At 38.5% G+C, this 19,521-nt stretch overlaps 1 protein-coding gene across 1 annotated transcript; it reads right to left on the bottom strand.

Annotated features, from left to right (window-relative positions):
• Positions 1-2,948: 2,948 nt before the first annotated feature.
• LOC103454194 (ABC transporter G family member 22-like) lies at positions 2,949-10,059 on the bottom strand. The gene is made up of 11 exons (XM_008393787.4): positions 9,859-10,059; positions 8,860-9,238; positions 6,632-6,705; positions 5,725-5,960; positions 5,446-5,601; positions 5,094-5,277; positions 4,693-5,004; positions 4,325-4,612; positions 3,831-4,115; positions 3,636-3,743; positions 2,949-3,514 (listed from the first exon to the last, which is right to left on the bottom strand). The coding sequence occupies exons 2-11, from the start codon at positions 9,236-9,238 to the stop codon at positions 3,293-3,295; spliced, it is 2,244 nt and encodes a 747-aa protein (XP_008392009.3). The 5' UTR covers positions 9,859-10,059; the 3' UTR covers positions 2,949-3,292.
• Positions 10,060-19,521: the final 9,462 nt, after the last annotated feature.

The raw sequence follows: 19,521 nt of genomic DNA on the forward strand, positions 1-19,521 counted from the left end.
CTCTACCATCCTTCTGGATGATCTTGATCTTCCCTTTGCCTTCAACTGGCAACTTTGAGGAGTCACCAAGACTTACATATCCATAGGCCCCATCTTTGAGTTCGGCAAAAAACTCCTTCTTTCCACACATGTGATTGCTTGCACCAGAGTCCAAATACCAAACATCTTGTTGGCTACTGGAATCATGGTGTGCTAGCAAGACTGTAAGTTCCTCACCAGCATTTCCATTTGATTCTGCCATGTTGACATGCTCACCATTTTTATATGAACATTCATTTGCATAATGTCCATATTGCTTGCAAGTGTGACATTGGATATGCGTCTTTCCTCGGGTAGATCTCCACTCTTGAGATTGACCTCGGTTTTGTTCATAGCCTCGACCTCTTCCTCGGGCTCGTCCTCGGCTACGGTTGGATGAACTCCCACGACGTGAGTGCCCACGACCTTTATTTGGTTTGTCAATATTCAACTTTGACTCCAAAGCTTGCTCTAGCATTGTGGGGCTTGCATTCTTCTGAATGCGTTGCTCGTGAACTAGGAGGGATCCTAGTAGCTCCTCTGCGCTCATCGCCTCCAAATTCTTGGATTCCTCAATGGCAGTCACCACATGCTCAAACTTAGATGTGAGTGACCGGAGTATCTTCTCCACAACTCGTACTTCATCGAGTCTCTCGCCATTTCTCCTCATTTGATTTACTATCACAATGAGCCTTGAGTGATAGTCGGAGATGCTCTCCCCTTCATTCATGTGAGCAGTTTCAAAATCTGCTCGAAGTGACTGTAACCTCACTTTCTTGACTCGATCTACTCCTTTGTAGATTATACTGAGTGTGTCCCATACTTGCTTGCTCGTTGTTGCTTCTGCAACCTTCTCGAACGTTGAATCTTCTAATCCTTGATAGAGAAGATACAACGCCTTCTGGTCCTTCTTTCGTAAATCCTTGAAAGTGTTCCTTTGATCTGCAGTATATGTGGCTTCTTGCTCGGTAGTGGGTACAACATACCCATTACTGACAACTTCCCATAGCTCTTGTGATCCAAACAATGCTTTGAATTGGATGCACCATCTTTCATAATTTTCTTTCTTCAATGTGGGAACTTGGAGCTGCACTAAGTTGGATGCCATAACTGCTGCACCTGCCAGAATGGTATTCTGGCTCTGATACCAACTGTTGGTATTGAGAAGTTTACTAACTCAATACCAAAATATGTGGGTGATAAGTTTACAAACTCTATCACACCTCTCACTTTCACTCTCAATAAAATTGGACAAAAATAGAGAAATGAGGGAAGCTACAAGCTTTGGGAAACAAGGCACTTTGATATATGAAAAGAGAGTTTACAAACACAATAGCTTACAAGCTGAAAATGAGAATGGGAAATGGGATTCGGATGGGATGCTCTAAGGCTTAGCAAGATGGCCTATTTATACAAAACTGAAATTGATAAACAATACAACAACACATACAATGAAAGATGGTGTTTACCATCTTTCCACTCTTTCAAACACATGCAGCAACTTTGGATAGTTGGCACACACATACATTGCATCCTTCCAGCTTGCAAACACAACCTTTCGGCTAGCACACAGCATGGCAGCACACATCTGCTGTCTTTCAACACACTTTCAGCTGGCACATGGAGAAAACTTTAGTCTTTGCAGTTGCAGCAAGTGTGAATACAACCTGTAAAGAAACTAACAGCTAGCAGCTGCCATTTACAACCTGTTTTGATTTGAATTTCCAACAATAGTCACAACATGTGAATGTGATCACTATTCATGATATTATCATGGAGCAGTAGGCGAGCCACCTTGGGTTCCAAGTATGTCAGAGGCCGAAACCCTAGAAGTACCTTCGCCTGCTGCTTCTGGGATTGTCGCCGACGGAGTAGTACAAGAGGAAGCTTGGAGTCCAAGTTTTACAGAGCAATTACTTGCTGAAACCCATGGGGTGTTTGCTCCAACCGCTTCTGGGATTGTGGATGACGGGGGAGGAAAAGAGGAAGCTTGGAGTCCAAGTTTTGATTGCAACACTGGTGTTATTGATACAGTTGACAATACTGAAACCTTCAAAGTTTTGAGATATCAGTCCTAAATAGAATCTGATGCAGTTACTTGAAAAGATAAAAAATAAAACGATATTTTTAGATGATATTGTTATTCTTCTTGTGTTTGGGTTCGTTCGTCGCGAGGTTTATTGCACTTCTGTTTCCTAAGCCTAACACTAACCTGTTGTCTGTGATTTCAAAGCTTACATGATGGGTGTTTTTTTGGGTCATATCTTGCGCTTTTCCTCTTGTTTCCTCATTTATGTTTTTGACAGGTTACATGTGACAGGCATTCTGGTTGGACTAACCACCCTGTTGGTGGTGGTGGTGGAGGAATTGCAGAGTCCTTAGCGAAATGTATCTATTCTTTGTTTACAGGGACAATGTTACTAACATCATAGTTGTTCAGGGCAGAGGTGCCAGTTCTTAGTTGACCATTCCGCTGGGGTTTCCTCGTTGAGTGGAAGCTCTTGTCCTGTACTCCTCAGTCCTCACTGACCCAAAGAAGATGGCTCCCTCGCTAAGCATGCCGGCGGAGAGGACGCTGAATGCCTAAAAAGACAAATCCAAACTATATGCTTTACACAAACTTTCCAGTCCTCCCTCTAGCACGCGGGGATCATCCCATGACGCAAATATAATAGTATTTATATTTGTCGAAAGATGATTTTGTTTATGTTATTTTGGTGTTCATGCAGGTCGGACCATCGGAAAAAGGCTTCAGACGGGTTCTTTGCCAAAACCTTATTATCAAATGCTACCAGAGGAACACTTTGGTTAATTTTGTTTAACATGGGGTGACAGCTTTTGGTAATTTTATTTAGTTTGAAGTTCTTGGTTACCTACTTAATTAATCGTTTCGCAGAAACAAAGCTTCAGCATTTTTAAAACATATCCGGTAGTTCAATAAAGTTCATTCATGAGTCAAGTAAAATCATACTGAGTTTTCGTCGATTACAATTGGCATACAAAGTACAGTTTCTGATATGAATTCCACTGTTACCTAGAGTTTACATATTCCAAAAACAACTCTAAAGTTTCTCTCTCGATATGGTGTTTTAGCTATTAGCCAGCTAACCAATCTATCTGATTTTTCACATGCTGCCTGAGATAAATTTAACAAATTCTTGGAACAGAGAAGGCATAAGTTGCAGATCAGTGGAACCTCACTAGTTTTCCTCAGTTAATATCGAAACTCATGCTTTAGACAATAGCTTTTAAAAGATGTAGGCGTCCTTGAGTTCTATGCCCCACCTTGAAGCTTCATTCTCCGCAAAGAAAGGTATGCCAAGAACCGGTATCCAAACACCATGGCTATAAGGGCAACAACTTCTGTTAAACCGCAGTCTGTGCTTAACCCGTGAATGGTCGGTGTGATGTGTTCGTACTGCACCTTAAGAAGAAGCCTGTATGTGTGGTAGTCGAAAGACATATAGCGAATCCAAGAAATGAACACCGGAACTTTCTACAACATTGTGAATAACATGTTGAGTTAGACTCTTAAAATTTCCATCTTATGAATTGTAATTTTCACTGATGAATTTATTGACAAAATATAGGCTTTTAATAGAGGATTGTATGCTTACTTTCACAAAGAAACCTCCAGCAAGCATGAATGTCATCACAGTTACTGAAGCAAGAGTTGTGGCTTTCTTTAGGTCCATCAATGTAGCTCCTATAGCGAGTCCGAGTCCCTATTTCGAATCCATTTGTAATTAGTTAAGTACGGTAGTGCAAATATTCATAGAATATTCTCAACTAGTAGCTGCAAATAGGCATACCTGCGCAGCCACAATGCAGAGGAAAACTGTAAGCATGCTTAGGAAGAAGGTTTCAGCACTCGGCCTTAAGCCAGCCATGAAATATACAACAACGAGGAACAGAACCGGTAGCATTAGATCAAGTGGGAGGTCACTTGTAGTCCTAGAAACAAAATATGCACTTAATCTGTACATGTCAGCCGATCGTTCCTTCATCAGCATTGCTCTTTCTTGAGGAAATGTGAAGATTGCTGTGAAGACGGGTAAAAATCCCCAGAAGACTGACATGAAGAAAAGAAGCCCTGCCTGCAATTTAGGGTTAAGTTTGTACGTTTAGAACTGATTGTATATTCCATGAAGTGGCCTTCTTTCTGTGAAGTGGTGGTTTTCTTTTGATGTAAATTGAGGAGGGTTTGAGTATCAAGGGAGAGATTTTTCAATGCGACGGTCACACAAAACATTACTTATTGAACGGGTCAGTTAAATTTTATTGATTTGACAAGAGAAGTATTTACCTGATCCTCCCGGCCTTTGGGATCGTTGGCATCTGACTGCCACCAGAGCAAGCCCAAAATTATTGCGGTGGAGATAACTTGAGTGATTCTCAACCAGCTGAAGTAGTCGTGCCTTCTTTCTTTAATTCCTCTACAGAACAAGATAGAAAATTGCTCCCACCAGCTTGCTCCCCATTCTCGCTTCGAAAATGAAATCTTCAACTTCAGTTCATCATCGAGGGGAAGGGGAACCATAATCTTCTTCTTCTCCTTGTCTGCAACTCGTGTCTCGTAGCACTCCACAAGATACTGCTTCCAAATAGAAACACCATATAAGTATACTTTCCATCTCTTGTTAACAAAAATCACTTGTGTCCCGTAAGATTTACCTCTTGCACAACTGCCGGAGATGGCTTTCCATTTCTTGTATCAGCTGCTTCTGAATTTCCCATTTGCACTTTATCCTCTAATTCGGATGGTACAGAAACATCGTTTAAATTTCCATTTGCAAGGTCTAGCAAGAACTCTGCCGGGTTCATGGAAATAAGTGGAGAACATCCTATGGATGAGAAATACACCATTGCTTTTGATGCTTTTCCAAAGTAGAGCAAGCTTCCCTTCCCGAGAAGGATCAACTTGTCAAATTTGTGGAAGAGTCGACTCGATGGCTGGTGGATTGTTGTCACCACAGTCTTGCCAGCCTGCCATACAAACGAAGTTCACTTTTTGCTTTGTGTTCATATTAATAGTACAGCATTGGCGTCTGTGAATGTCTATTCTAATTGCATACCTCTGCTATGTCTTGTAACATCTGAACGATTCGCAATGCAGTTGTAGAATCCAAGCCAGAAGTTGGTTCATCCAGAAACAGAAGAGAAGGGTTGATTAGGATCTCATTGCCAATGCAAACTCTCTTCCTCTCTCCACCTGATACCCCACGGACAAAGGAGCCACCGATCATAGTGTCTTGGCACCTGTGCATATCAAGAATTTTTGCAGGTTGGATTTTTAATCTAGTAACAAAATCGGTAGTTCCTAAAATAGTCTTCGTCATATCTATATCTATCATTCAGGTATTCCATTGATGACAATACTTAAAGGAATCCCAAAATCCAACAGAAACCGGTAGAAGGAGAACTTACCTCTCTAAGCCTAGCTCATAGATGACTTCTATCGCTCGTTTTTCCTTCTGGTCTTTCATCAATTTCTTTGGCAGTCGTAGGAGGGCTGCATATGTCAATGTCTCTTTCACTGTAAGGTGAGGAAATAGAACGTCGTCCTGAGTCACGAACCCTATCCTGCCATATGTTTCATGCCATTATGCATGACCATTATAATACCTATCCACATAGTTTCTGTTTCTCCTATACATTTTACTCTATGTATTATCAAGGTGAAAAAACTTGGTTCCAGATTCATACTTGCTCTTTAGGTACTTGGAATATATCTTATCGTTGTAGGTAATTGAACCGCGGACATTGGTTTGGCTTCCCCTGCCCCCAAGAAGATTAAGGAGTGTGGTCTTTCCACTTCCTGATGGTCCCATCAGGGCCAAAACTTCACCGGGGTTAACCGAACCAGTAATCCCATTCAAGATATCCTTCTCTTCAGCTGTCCTCATTCCTTTGAAAATGACCTTGTATGTCACATCTGTGAACTGAGATAAATAAACAACAGCAAGATTTAGCCTTCATTACTAGGATTCCTAACTAGTTACTTATATTAATGATTCAAATTTATTGCAAAGTCGAAAGATAAGGAATTAATTACATTTCCAGAACCTTAACAGATCAGACTGTCCATATCCTTCTTTCCTTTGATGCTTTTGGTGTCCCTAAACCCTAATCAATGCCGATTTCTAAACTAGTTACTGAAGGGTGTAAAACCCGCGATTCGCTGTAGTTCTAGAACCCTAGATAAAAGTAGATTATGTGATTTAGTTATATGATGAATCTTTTTTGGGTTGGAAACATAAGGGCAAGTCTTGTACAAACAAGTCATCATATAGAATGAAATTCTGTACAAGACTGAACCTGACCATACTAATATATTGCTAGCCATGTTCTATGGACCACCCTTTGATGTGTTTAGCTAGATGATCAATCTCCATTCTTGCCTGCCCAAATACAGTAAGTATCACATCAATTTCTCATCGATGCTAAGGTTGAACCCGAACAGGTTTTTGAATCGTACACCGGCGGCGGCAGATGCAGTTTGCAAATATTGCAAGGGTTTTGGGAGAAAAAGGTAGAAGAAAAGCATACATGGAAAACATGGCAACTCGTAAGCTGTAACTTGTGTACGTAAATACTTGAAAGGAAGAAAAACCTTGAGATATAATGGCAGTGTGGGTTCTGTTTGGAATTTTGGCTTCCTGGTGATGCCAGCTTCAAGGTCTTCTCCTGCAATATACATTGGATAATAGGGTTTTTTTTTTGTTATTAATTAGCATTATTTGACTGGTAGCAGCTGAATACTAGTGTAAAAAACAGTGCTTACTTGTGGCACAAGCAATAAACATTGTTTAGATGATTTTATGAGGGTTAATGCTAGAGAGACTAAATTTGTAGACAAAATTTGCAAACTAAATGATGTGTCACCAAAAGTAATGATCACGTTTCTCAACGCATAAGTAATAATCCAATCATCCACTTCCATATCATTTAGTTTACAAAATTTTGTCTACAAATTTAATTTCCCTAACATTACTCTTTTTTTAATAGTAGCAACATTTTATAATGCTTGATTTTATGAGTGCAATAATCATTTCTTCCTTGGATGACGAACCCGTATTTGGAAAGAGGCACAAATTACAGCTAGAAAAATTGTTACACAGAGTTTGAAGGCCTTCATAATCTAGTTCGGTTTGCACTTAACTTTTTCGAACCCTTTTCCTTTTCATTAATAATAATGAGTTAAAAAAATATATCTATCTTATCCTTGTGTTTTTATTTTTAACAATAATATATAAGTATATTTTCTATTAAACTATAACTTAATGTTAAATTTAATATTTTAGTGTTCAGCATCTTCTTTAGACCAAAAGTCTTATTTAGGTATAAGATTAGTCTCATTTCACCTATATTTGGGACCCACATGACTAGTTTTTGTTCTAGTAAAAAACATGAAGTCGATTCTCAATTCAATCCAATCCTAACGTTTCAAAGAGAAGTAAAACAAGGAAAAATTGGAAAATATAGTTATACAAACAATACAAGACTTAATACTTTTTGTTTTGAACAAAACAAGACTTAATACTTAATTTTATGTAATTCTAAAGGAAAACAGTTTCATGTAAAATGTTAAATTGAATTAATGTATTCTTCTTCAATTTTTTGGTAATTCTCACTTTGTAAAAAAAAATAAGTTCTAATTTTTTTCAATTGTTTTATATGTCCATGTGGGGCCCACATGGTCACATTTCTACATAGTCAGTGTCTAGTCATGCACCACATCATCATTTAACAGATGACTCAACTGCTAGACTAACAGATGTATGATTTTAGGAAGAAAAAAAAAAACGTAACTTTAGGCATGAAAATAATTAAGAGTAATAAAGTGAAAATTTCGAAAGTAAGAAAATGAAAATTGTCCTTTATTTTTTGTAGGTAAGATTTCTTAATCAGTGTGTGGGAGGAAGACAAAATTTTCCTATTTTCTGGGAGCAGGGGCGCTAACTAACTTCACATTTCCATGTAATTGTAAAGACTATTCACTTTTTCTTTTTTTTTCATAAGCTGCCTCAGTGGCCTCTTTCTCTCTAGCTACCAAGTGAACACCTCAACCAAAAGCTCACTTTTGGTGTTTCAATGCTACGTGCCATGTGGATTTTTGAGTCGTATATTTTTATATCACTCAATGTTAGGTTATCATTAGAGTTACTTTTAGTTTCTCTATCCTAGCTGGCTAGGACTCACCAATCAATCTCAGACACCATCCTCTTCATTTAGCTAGCTTAACACTTTGTAAAATGACCCAAATGTCAAAACAGATATTGTATTTATCGGAAGTTGTTACTGGTAATTAAAAAAAAGTTGTCCTATATTCTAGTAAGTGAAATTCCTTACTTATGTTTACACAAAAGATTTCAGAAGAATCGTTTGAATTATTAATAATAACATTATTTATACATGTATATTCAACTTATATTATACTTTATTCAAATCGAAAATATTATATATAAAACCCGGAAATTAATATTGAATTAAATTTTTTATTGAGTGGAGTCACATGTTGGGAAATAAAGGTTAGGAGAGTGGAGAGTAACATGCACCATAAATTTACAAAATAAAAATAACAAACATAGCCAAAAAAACATTAAATGCAAAAACATGTCATATAATACATATGCACACCGCAAACAGATCATAAGTAAATAACTAATATGTAAATTTTCTTCAACTTATAGTGTTTTTAATCGATATATGCATGTGGGTGACGAGCATGGACTATATATATTAATTAATTGTTGAGACCTTTTTTTACTTTTTTTTTTTTATTGTTTGTGAAAATTACTAAGCACTTGCATGAAATTTACTAAAGTGTCAAGTACTTACGTAAATCATCATCGTCGCTGAAAGGCTTTGAGTCGGCGATATCCTCAGCGGGCACAGTGAAGCCGGTGAAGGAGAATGAAAACCCTAAGCTGGCGCTAGAGGCGCGGCTCAAGGCAGCGCCACTGCCGATCTCATCGAGGTCCAGCTTCAATTGGGCGCTCCTAGACTTCCTAATGTGTGTGTTTTTTCCAGCACTGCCACTACCACGCCCCGGTGACGCCCCCATCATGCGCCGGCTTGACTTCCTCGATAGGGTTGATCCGCCTTCAACCATTGAAGTGGCATCGCCTGACGGAGGTGACTTGAACGCCGCGGCTATAGTTTCCACCAATTGTTCGGACTTGGTCCTTGCCAACCCAGATGAGTTTGGTTTCTCCATCTTTCACCAAAACAATATGTACGAATTTAGTTAATTTCTTGTGTATGCAGGTGATATATAATTGAGCAAAAACGAGATGTACCTCTACTCAATGAGTGAATATAATGATAAAATTACACGGGTTTATAATTTGGAAACCAGAAGCACAATTTTTTTGTAAACTTTTGGATGAGGTAGGTATATATCTACCTCTTGGGCACTTTTAAGGTAGGAGCATTTATGATGTCTTGTTGGAAGTTTAAAGAGAGAAAACTTAATTTCTGGGGCTTCAGTAGATAAACGGAGAGGAGAGGGAAAAGTAGGGGTGCATGGTTCATATACAGAAACCTAATCATAAATTGATCTTCTATATATGTCCTTAGTATGTATATAAACAAATTAAATATCTAGATGTAGAAGAAAATAAGTTTGCCAGCATCATAGTTTACTTATGTAAGTTCAAAATCATAATGTATAATGAAACACTAGATCCAAAGATATATAGTTGGGTTCATTTTGCATCGTCATATACTTAACATGGTAGCAATTTAACTGTTATTTTTTGTCAATTTGAGATTTTGTAAGTCCAAATGAACATCGAACGAAAAACATGCAAATGCAAGTAAGTAACCGCTCCATACCTTATTCTCAATTATTTGACAGAAAAGGAATGAGCTGAGAGTAGAAGAAGACTAGCTACAAGGAGAGCTCCACTTTGGTGTTTGGAGGTATGAGAACATGATCTCAACTGGAGTGCGCATTATAAATAGAGCAAAATGCAACCAGAGAGGGAATGGGAGTTACCAAAGTACCCCTGTACTTGGTTATTATTTATCAAACACATGTAATTCCGTAATATTGATGTTAACTTGACTCGAACATATAAAATATTATGAGATATGATAAATGGATGGGGCAATGATATCAATCAATCAATCAAATCTGAACTCGTTGAGTGAGTCCATCCCTGCATCATTGTCGTACACGTGTTAGGACGATTTTGTGGAGCTGTTTTTTCGTGGAATTGAATTTGAATCTGCAGATTTTGTTCAATTGCTAACATTACTGTGAGTGATCAAATGGGAAACCTTTGACGTTGATGATGTTTAACCTCTTTAGGATGGATATGATGTGCCGCCTAATCAAGTGACCCAAATGCAGAAAGAGACCATGAATTTTGTTCCTTCGTTTGGAGGGCCTGCATGTCTCGGCAACATGAGGTCTTGGTTTGGTCTCAGGTTACCCTTTAAAGAGGGCACCAAATTCTTTTTGGTATTTTGCTCACAAACGGTTCACGTTTTTCCTTCTCAATATATATACAAATATAATTAATTTTAGAACATATGCTCGTACATTGTTGAAAAATTGTTGAGGTAATCGCGATTTTTCTTCTTTTCCCGACTTGTAAGGAGTTGCTAATTTCTTCTTTAAACTTTAATTTTAGTCAATTATCCTCTTGAATTTTTATAATATTGCTCAATCACTAATATAACCTATTGAGTTTTTTTTTTTAATATATGCTATATTATTTACATTAATATTATTAAGAATCGAATATAAAAAATTTCACTTATTTATGTATAACAACTTAAACTTGTAAGTTCAGATTTAAAATTTCCATTGTAATTGGCCGACCTCCCACAATTTTTGACCAATCAACTTTGAAAGGATGCTTTCAATTTTTTAGACACTGTTTCTGACTTATATGAAAATTTTTGACAAAAGAAAAAAAGAAAAAAAGAAAAAAGAAAGACATATGAACGAAAAGGTAAACGGAGCAAGAAATAATAATACAGATTGCTATATCTTATCCCTTGGCGTGCATATGCATTAGCTTGCAAAGAGAAATTCATGCTGTGTCAAGAAAACAAGAAAGAGGGAAACTATACTCTTTCCAGACCATTGGATCGCTGCCTTATTAGAGCAATGCAAGCATATATAATTCAACCTTTATATTAACATTTAATGGTAGTCACCCTTTTATATCTTAAATATAGAATAAATTCGTCACATTTAACGGTTAAAAAAAGTGCTCATAAATTACGTAGATTACCATTGGTCTTATAGTCTTGTGTTTGGCAAAATTGTATAATTCGACATTTTCTCCATTTTCCGCCACCATATGGATTTTTACGAGCATCTTTTATTGGATGAAAGGGTTATTATAAGTTTAGGCAATTGCATCTATAGGTTGTATTAGGCCAATGGTCTAAAGATAAAAACTTATAAAGTATATATTGTGCACCACATCAACAAAAGAAAATACAAATATGAATTGGACAAGCTACAAATTTACACAAAATATCGACAGAATGACAAAAGTTCTCTTTTGGTGCTATACATGTTAGAATTTTCACGAATGCAACTTGGTCATTCAAAATCATTGAATTTGCTCTGTGGTTGTTGGGGTCTTTGGCCAAATTTCAATATTCTCCCCACTGAAAGTTTTAATCAGAGCAATCTGAATAGAACTGTAAGTAGCATCATCGAAATTATTTTGCCAAGCTGAGTAGGGATAATTCCTTATCCTAGTAGCTTCTTGATATCTTGATAAAAGAAAAAAGGAAAGAAAAAAAATTTGATACATGATACCCAATAATTTTCGTATAGAGTTTGAAGGGTATCGTATAATTTAAGGGTGGAGGGTTTCAATGGTTTCTATGACGGAATCTTTTCTTGAGAATCCTAAGGATTCTGTGATCATGATCGCTTATCATACATCGTGCGATTAAAAATTATTTTAAAATTTAAAATTTAACAAATGAACGATCATGATTACTAGATCTTTAGAATCCCCAATCCAGAGAGGATCGTTTACCTTTATAATCCGGATCCTTTTCCTCTGTGATGGACCATTGGGTGATGGGTGTGCAGGAAATAGCTGGAGGCGTGAAGAAAAAGTAGCCCCCAAAAGGACAGTTTTGATGGCTCCTGATGATAAGGATTAGGGAGGAGGTGATGGGTGTGCGGGAAATAGCTGGAGGTGTGAAGAAAAAGTAGCCCCCAAAAGGACAGTTTTGGTGGTTCCTGATGATAAGGATTAAGGGAGGTCATTGCTGCGGTGCTTGTTCCATATAGTTGGTCACCCTCGAATTCGATTAATCCACCAAATCCTCGCCTCGTGGCAGTTGGGACCGTAAGATTAGCTGTCCTAATAATTAATCAGCTGCATGAATTTCATTTAATTCCTATCATGGATTATCCATTTTAGCAGGAAAAATCAATCAAATTAGAATGTTTTTGTGATCAACTTATTATATAGTGTTCATCAAGTAACTATTTTAATAAGCCACTAATCATAATTTAAACTTATTAGACTATATATAGACACCTAATGGTATATAACGTATGGTTTGAGAATTAGTAACTGTTTTTAGGGTTTATGTGTACATGTGTTACTATTGAGGATGAATCTCACATTGATAGGAGAAGGGATCTTGCTAGGCTTATAAGAAATTGGACCACTCTTCGTAAATAGCACCAATTGGTTTTATGATGAAACCCCAACTTTCTTCATGATATTAAAGCAAGTTGTCTCATGTGTCAAGCCCAATGATCACACGTGCTCCGCGTCACCCCATTTGTATTGTTCATGTGCTAGGCTTGAAAATTCGCTACATGTGGAAGCGTGTTGAGAATGAATTCCATATTGATGGAAGAATAAACTTATGAAAAGTAGGACTAATTCTCATATTGTCAATTTATTTTATGCTACAACTTTAACTTTCTTCAATTAGTATTGTTTTTAGGGTTTCAACAAAGACGAAGGCACACACATGAAGATGGTTTTGGTGGGACTCAAGTGAAGGCAAGCAAAGGTAGAATAAGATAGTTCAATTATGTTATGCATCTTAGAATTTAGTTTGTGATATTCCAGGAAATAGAATAAGATTGTTGTGGATGCAAATTTTCGCCTTCTCCTTCCTGGACGAAAATGCACCTGCAAAACAATTAGCACCTAAGGTCAAGGCCAAGAGTCTCACGCCCCCACGATGAATGGGGGGTTTTGGCAGAAAAACCTCTAATGCCAAAGTTAGAATTTGAGAGAGAAAGTGTTTAGAGAAATTTGGAGAATTTTGCAAGAGAATTGGACATAGGTTTTTGGAGAAATAAGGGGCTACATATAAGGGTGTGGCTGGCCCTATTTGGAGAAAAGGGATCCGGGCACTTATGGTGGTTTTTGGCTCTAATTGTAAGATATTATGTCAAAATAATATCTTGCAATCAATTAGGAAATTAATTAGAAAATTAATCAATTAATTTTAGTAATTAATCCTAATTTGAAAAGAATAAATAGGGGTTGCCTTGTGGGGAGGATTTGATGAGGATTGATGAAATATGTTTTGAATAAATACTTATTTTGATCACATTTGACCTTGATTGAGCCGTTATTATCTACTTCTTACGCATGGGAGTTCCGGTGTGTCTCGAGGGTAATTTCATCTTTTTCACCCAAGAATCCATGTGTCGCCTCCATATTTTTCTCGATTATTTTTTACTCCACAAATGCCCCTACACCTGCTGGACTACTTGCAGGAAAGGGCAACAAGTGTAGAGATCTCTAACTTTGATTCAGATTCTCACTTGGAATTACTCCACAAAAGCTTATTTAAGTCTACCTTAAGTAGGGGATTAAATCAACTTCGGAGGGTAATTTTTTATCCCTACAAGAAAAAGAAAAAACTAGAGGATATTTGTTCCCTCTCTCATAACACTCTTCTTTGCTTGCCCATGCAAAGAACCGTCTTCCGTTGATTTCTTTGTCTTCTCTATGCCGCACTGATGTAAGAAAAACTTAATCCTATTTGTCTTCTTTTTGGGTGGTGCTGCCATGGGGCAATCGTCGGGGTGGTGCGGCACGTCGGCTGGCAGGGGCCAGGAGTCGGCTTGGCATGGGCCAAGGAGGTGGTGTGGCATGGGCCATTACTTATGCTACCCGGCTTAACTAAAGCCAATGATTGGTTTAGCATGGGCCGAGGAAGTGGCGTGGCATGGACCATAGTTTGGGCTACCACGTTTGGGCTGCTTGCCAAAAACGATGAAACTACTTGAGTTTGATTTCTCAACTGTCGTAGATGGAGCAATCGAGGATTGAGCTGCTAAGATCAAAGCTGCTAAAGATGAAGTGTCAGATGAACGAATTGTTGAGTGCAAAGTGGCTGCTACCCCCTGACCATTTGCTGCTTAGTTGGTCTTCAAGTATTCGATCTTTTGAGATATATGGCCTTTTTGCATTGGAGAGCTTACCCAGATGGGTGTCGGGGAATTAGTTTACCTTCTTGCATTGGAGATGTAACATCCCACATCGCCTAGGGGAGTGGATCATCTAAGCCTTATATGTACATGGCCACCTCTTCTTAACACGAGGCCTTTTAAGAGCTCATTGGTTTCGGGTTCCATCGGAACTCCGAAGTTAAGCGAGCTCGCGTGAGAGCAATCTCATGATGGGTGACCCACTGGGAAGTTCTCGTGTGAGTTCCTAGAAACAAAATCGTGAGGGTGTGGTCGGGGCCCAAAGCGGACAATATCGTGCTACGACGGAGTCGAACCCGGGATATGGTGGGGGCCCGGGCCGAGATGTGAAAGGAGAGTAATTAGTTTACCCTCTCACACTGGAGAACAATTAGTTTATCATCTCACATTGGAGAGTAGACCCATATGGGTGTCGGGGAATTGTTTTACCGTCTTGCATTGAAGAGCAATTAGTTTATCCTCTCGCACTGGAGAGCAGACCTATATGGGTGTTGAGGAATTGGTTTATCCTCTCGCACTGGAGAGCAATTAGTTTATCCTCTCGCACTAGAGCAATTAGTTTATCCTCTCGCACTAGAGAGCATGGAAGTCGTTGTAGTGAGCACAACTGAGAAAAGTTAGACAACTGAAATAATCTGCAGCCTGTGAGGTCTTGTTCGATGATCTGCTTGAGACTTCAAACAGTTTGTCGAACTCGCGTAAAGCTGTACGTGGGAAGCGTGATGAGTTGCTCCCATACTTTCTTTAAGTATTACACTATCGTTAGATGTTTCGTCGTGTGCCCTTCTGAGGTTTGGTTGGTGATTAGTTGAGAATCTGAATGGATTGCAAGCTGCTTCACCGCTAAGGCCTTCGCTAGCAGGAGATGCTAATAAAGCCTTGTCTTCTACTCCGTCGTTGGATACTTTGAAGTTTGAAGTGCTGTAGGCTTAGTCGGGGCGAGCCATATGGCAAAATCAGGACGACTGGGAGCGGTGGTGCAAGATCAGCACAGTTAAGAGCCATCGTGATAGATTAAGGGCTACCAGGAGCGGTGGAGCAGGTAGGCACGGCTGTGAGCGCAGAGCTGGGGCTGGCTTGGGCCAGGTTGTGCGCAGCAGGAGGAATTGGACCACTAGGTCATTGATGCTCGGCTACTGGTGATATGTTGCTTCAATATTGAATTATCTGGAGTGTTGAGAACAAAACTTGCTTTCAGTTCTTGGTTGTTGGGCTGGTATGTCCTTTTGGTACTTGTCTGCCCATGGTGCATCATTAGGCTGAGCTGCTGCGTTTGTCAGAACATAAGTAATCTTTGTATCCGAAAATTTATGTGTGATAGTCCCATCTGCTCGATCTTGTCAATGAAAGGTGACCCACTTTTGTTGGTCATGTCTCGTTGGAGCGCTTTGTCAGTGGCTTCGTTGCGCTGGAAATTGCGTAATCGTTCGGTCAGGAACCTCTCAACTTCTTCCTGAATTTTCCTTTAGCATGGCAGCTGAGCTTTCGGTTGCCCTTGGTTGTGACCTGCTGGTCTAGGTTGCTCTTCCGTGTGTTCAGCTCGTCTATGTCGTGGCTGCGTTGCATGTGGTACATTCCTAGCAGGTGAGTGAATTTCTCGCAGGCTGCCAGTTGAACTTAAACATGATTGAGTGATTGTTTCTCTCCGTCTGTAGTGTTGCCTATTTCGATGTGAGGTGGATGACGCTCATTGTGGGCCTAGCTGCGAATGAACATTTCGCCTCAAAGGTTGCTCATGTTGATTATCAGAGTGTGGCCCTCACCGTGAATGTATGCTTGTCTGTAGGCCTAGCCGAGAGTGCACGCTTCTCTGCTCGTTAAGACAAGAGTATACGCTATCTTAGGAGCCCAACCAAGAGTGTACACTACCCGAACGCTCGGTTCATGGCTGGTCGAAGAGCTGCTTACCGGGATGTTGCTGGAGAGGTTTGTCGTCTGCCCTTATCCTACTTCAGGATACCTCGTCTAGGGCACGTTGCAAGAGCTGATTCACAAAGGTTGTCTGCTGTGCGATGGGGCTTATCAACTCTATGACTTGTCGGGACTAGTGTTGTTTGTCATTTGGGTTGGAAGAGCTTGGATGAAATGCGTCTATTTGAGTAGTGGAAGTGTGGTAAACTCCGAGCGCGAGATTTGAGTTAGGAAATGTCAAATCTGCAGAAAAATAAGGTGAAAATGCCTCCAATTCAATCGTCGGCCTAGAAATTTGAAGCCTGGACGGTTGCACCGATCTTAGACCGACCTAGGCTACTTGGGACACCACGAGAAATGAAGGGCTATATATAGGGGTATGGCCAGCCCTATTTGGAGAAAAGGGGTCCGGCCACTTATGGTGGGTTTTGGCTCTAATTGCAAGATATTATGTCAAAATAATATCTTGCAATCAATTAGAAAATTAATCAATTAATTTTGGTAATTAAACCTAATTTGAAAAGAATAAATAGGGGTTACCTTGTGGGGATGCTTTGATGAGGATTGATGAAATAGATTTTGAATAAATACCTATTTTGATCACCTTTGACCTTGATTGAGCTGTTATTGTCTACTTCTTGTGCATAGGAGTTCTGATGTGCCACGAGGGTAATGTCGTCTTTTTCACCCAAGAATCCACTTATAACCTCCATATTTTTCTCGATTATTCTTTACTTCATAATCGTCTAAACTAATAATATTGTGTGGTTGGTTTAAAATTAATTTATTGTATAATATATACTGATTCAAGAAATAATGTTACAAGATTTTTAACTTCATAGCAGTGTGGATGAAAATTATTCTGTCAATATAGAGGTGTAATTTTGAATATAATCATTTCAACGACAACTTGTGAAGGTCGTTCTAGCTATACTAATATACATAATTCTTGATTAATAAGACCGAGATGTTTGATATTAATGATTATCACTAAAAAGAGCTTGTAATTTAACAAGTTAAGAGCTTAGACTCCTACTGTATCACACTAAGTTTTGTGTTCAACTCTACCTCGCAATATTGCTCTGTAGTACAGGAAAATACTAAATGATCTCCACCTGGAATACATTACCTAACTTTCTCCTTTTCAAAATAACAACAAAAACAGAAAGGGAAAAATCTGTTGAAGCTTTTTCTATCCAAATCGCAAATCCGAGGGCCGGTGCCGTCCTTGAGAGGGAAAGGCATGCGACAAAGACGTGACCGTAAGGGATAGACAGCCAGTTTTAGCCTTTAGGTCGAGAGACTGCTAAACCCTAAAGGGCTCGTAGCAAGACATATGTTTTAGCTAGCCGTCCTTCCCTTGCCACGTGTAGGGCCACGAATTGCTTTCTTACAATTCATATCGACTTGACGGCAGTGGAGTCACCACCACAATTGCCAATTTGCCATGACACGTTAGCTGATCAATTAGGTTGAATCCAAGCAGCTGCCCTATGCTGCTTCCACGTGGATCTCAAGATCACGTATCTGAAAGCATAATGCAGACCATACACAAGCAATAAAGGTTGAATCCCCCTTTCTGTGTAAAAAGAAAGCCAGCACAGAAGGAATTGGACAGGAGAAAAAAGGTAGACACGGCAGAACGTAAGAGACCTTGGAGAATTCTCTTTTTTACGAAAATATATTATCCATCCTCTTATCTTATCAAATATGATGTTAAACAAAATTAGATACGTGCACTAATAAATTAAACAGACAATATTGAAAAAAAATCATGCATATTAATTACATTGAATTTTCTAATTTAGAACTGAATTTACACCTCGTTTTTTGCTTATCTTTTTAAATATTCAATCGATCATAAGCTTAAAATGTGAAGAAAGCTTTGTATTATGGATAGGAAAAAATCTTTAGCAATTATGAACCCATAAAAGTATACAAATGACCTCCATTATTTAGTAGAAGTGGAATGCCCTAAACCCTAGTGGAAGAAAATGGTGGAGAGACAACATAATGGGGGTAGAAGTGGCTATGGCACTATAACTAGTGATGGGTATTGGTTTCTAATTAAAGTGATCCAAACCGAGTCTCAAATTCCAACATGTATACCACTTGGATACATTAAGACAATACAAAGGTTTTCACATCATTTGTTGCACCCACCCACTATAGGAGGAAAAGAGGGCCGAATTTAAGTTAAGGTGACACACTTGCGTTCTATAATTGCAATATTAGACTATTAGTTCTACTGAAGAAACTTCTTTGAGTAAAGGGTTTGACAGATAACCTTCAGTTAAGAAAATTTGGTATATTTCACGTGATGTATTATATTACGTGTTGTATATATAGTATGAATGAATATAGTTGATATGTCTCACTTTTAGAGTATGTAAATAAAAAAAACAAACACTCATGTTATAATTTTAGTTGAACATTATTACTTGACGGTGTTTTTTGTGTATACCGAAGAATCTCTCCCTATAATCAAACCAAAAGTTATTAATATATCACTAAAATGTATTGCAGATTCATGTCCTCTGCTATTTAAAATTGAACATCTACTTTGAGAGGGTACAAGTAGTACTACTTCATATTCACATAGAGAAAGAGAATTAAAAATAAATGAAGTCTAGACAATTATTTGACTTTAGTCCTGCATAATACAAAAACAAAAACAAAACACACGTATAAGCGTCATATGCATGGTGGCCACGATAACGAAGGAGCGATCAGGGAAAAAGCTGTATGGGACAGACACCTTCATCCACCAGCCTGTTCCTTTCTTGCTATCATCTGTTCTATCTTTAAGAGGAGGAAATTAGTCTGTTCTATCTTTAAGAGGAGGATATTAGTCTGTTCTATCTTTAAGAGTAGGAAATTAGTGTAAAAACAAAAATTATTAAGTGGTCCAAATAATGCAGAGGAGGAATTGACAGCAGGAAATAAAGGTGTCAAATGGGAGTCTAGCTAGGGACATACAGCTTTCGTTTGTTTTCTTCTCTCATTTTCATCCCCGGAAAAAAGAGGCTTTGAAAGTGAAGGTTGAATTAAAAGGTTGGTGTGATTTACAGTTTTTAGAAAGTTCATAAAAAGTTGTATATGTAATGGAAAAAAGATGGTGCGTGGTAGGTCAAGGATCA

Source organism: Malus domestica, chromosome 14 (genome assembly GCF_042453785.1).
Source record: "Malus domestica chromosome 14, GDT2T_hap1".
Taxonomy (NCBI): domain Eukaryota; kingdom Viridiplantae; phylum Streptophyta; class Magnoliopsida; order Rosales; family Rosaceae; genus Malus; species Malus domestica.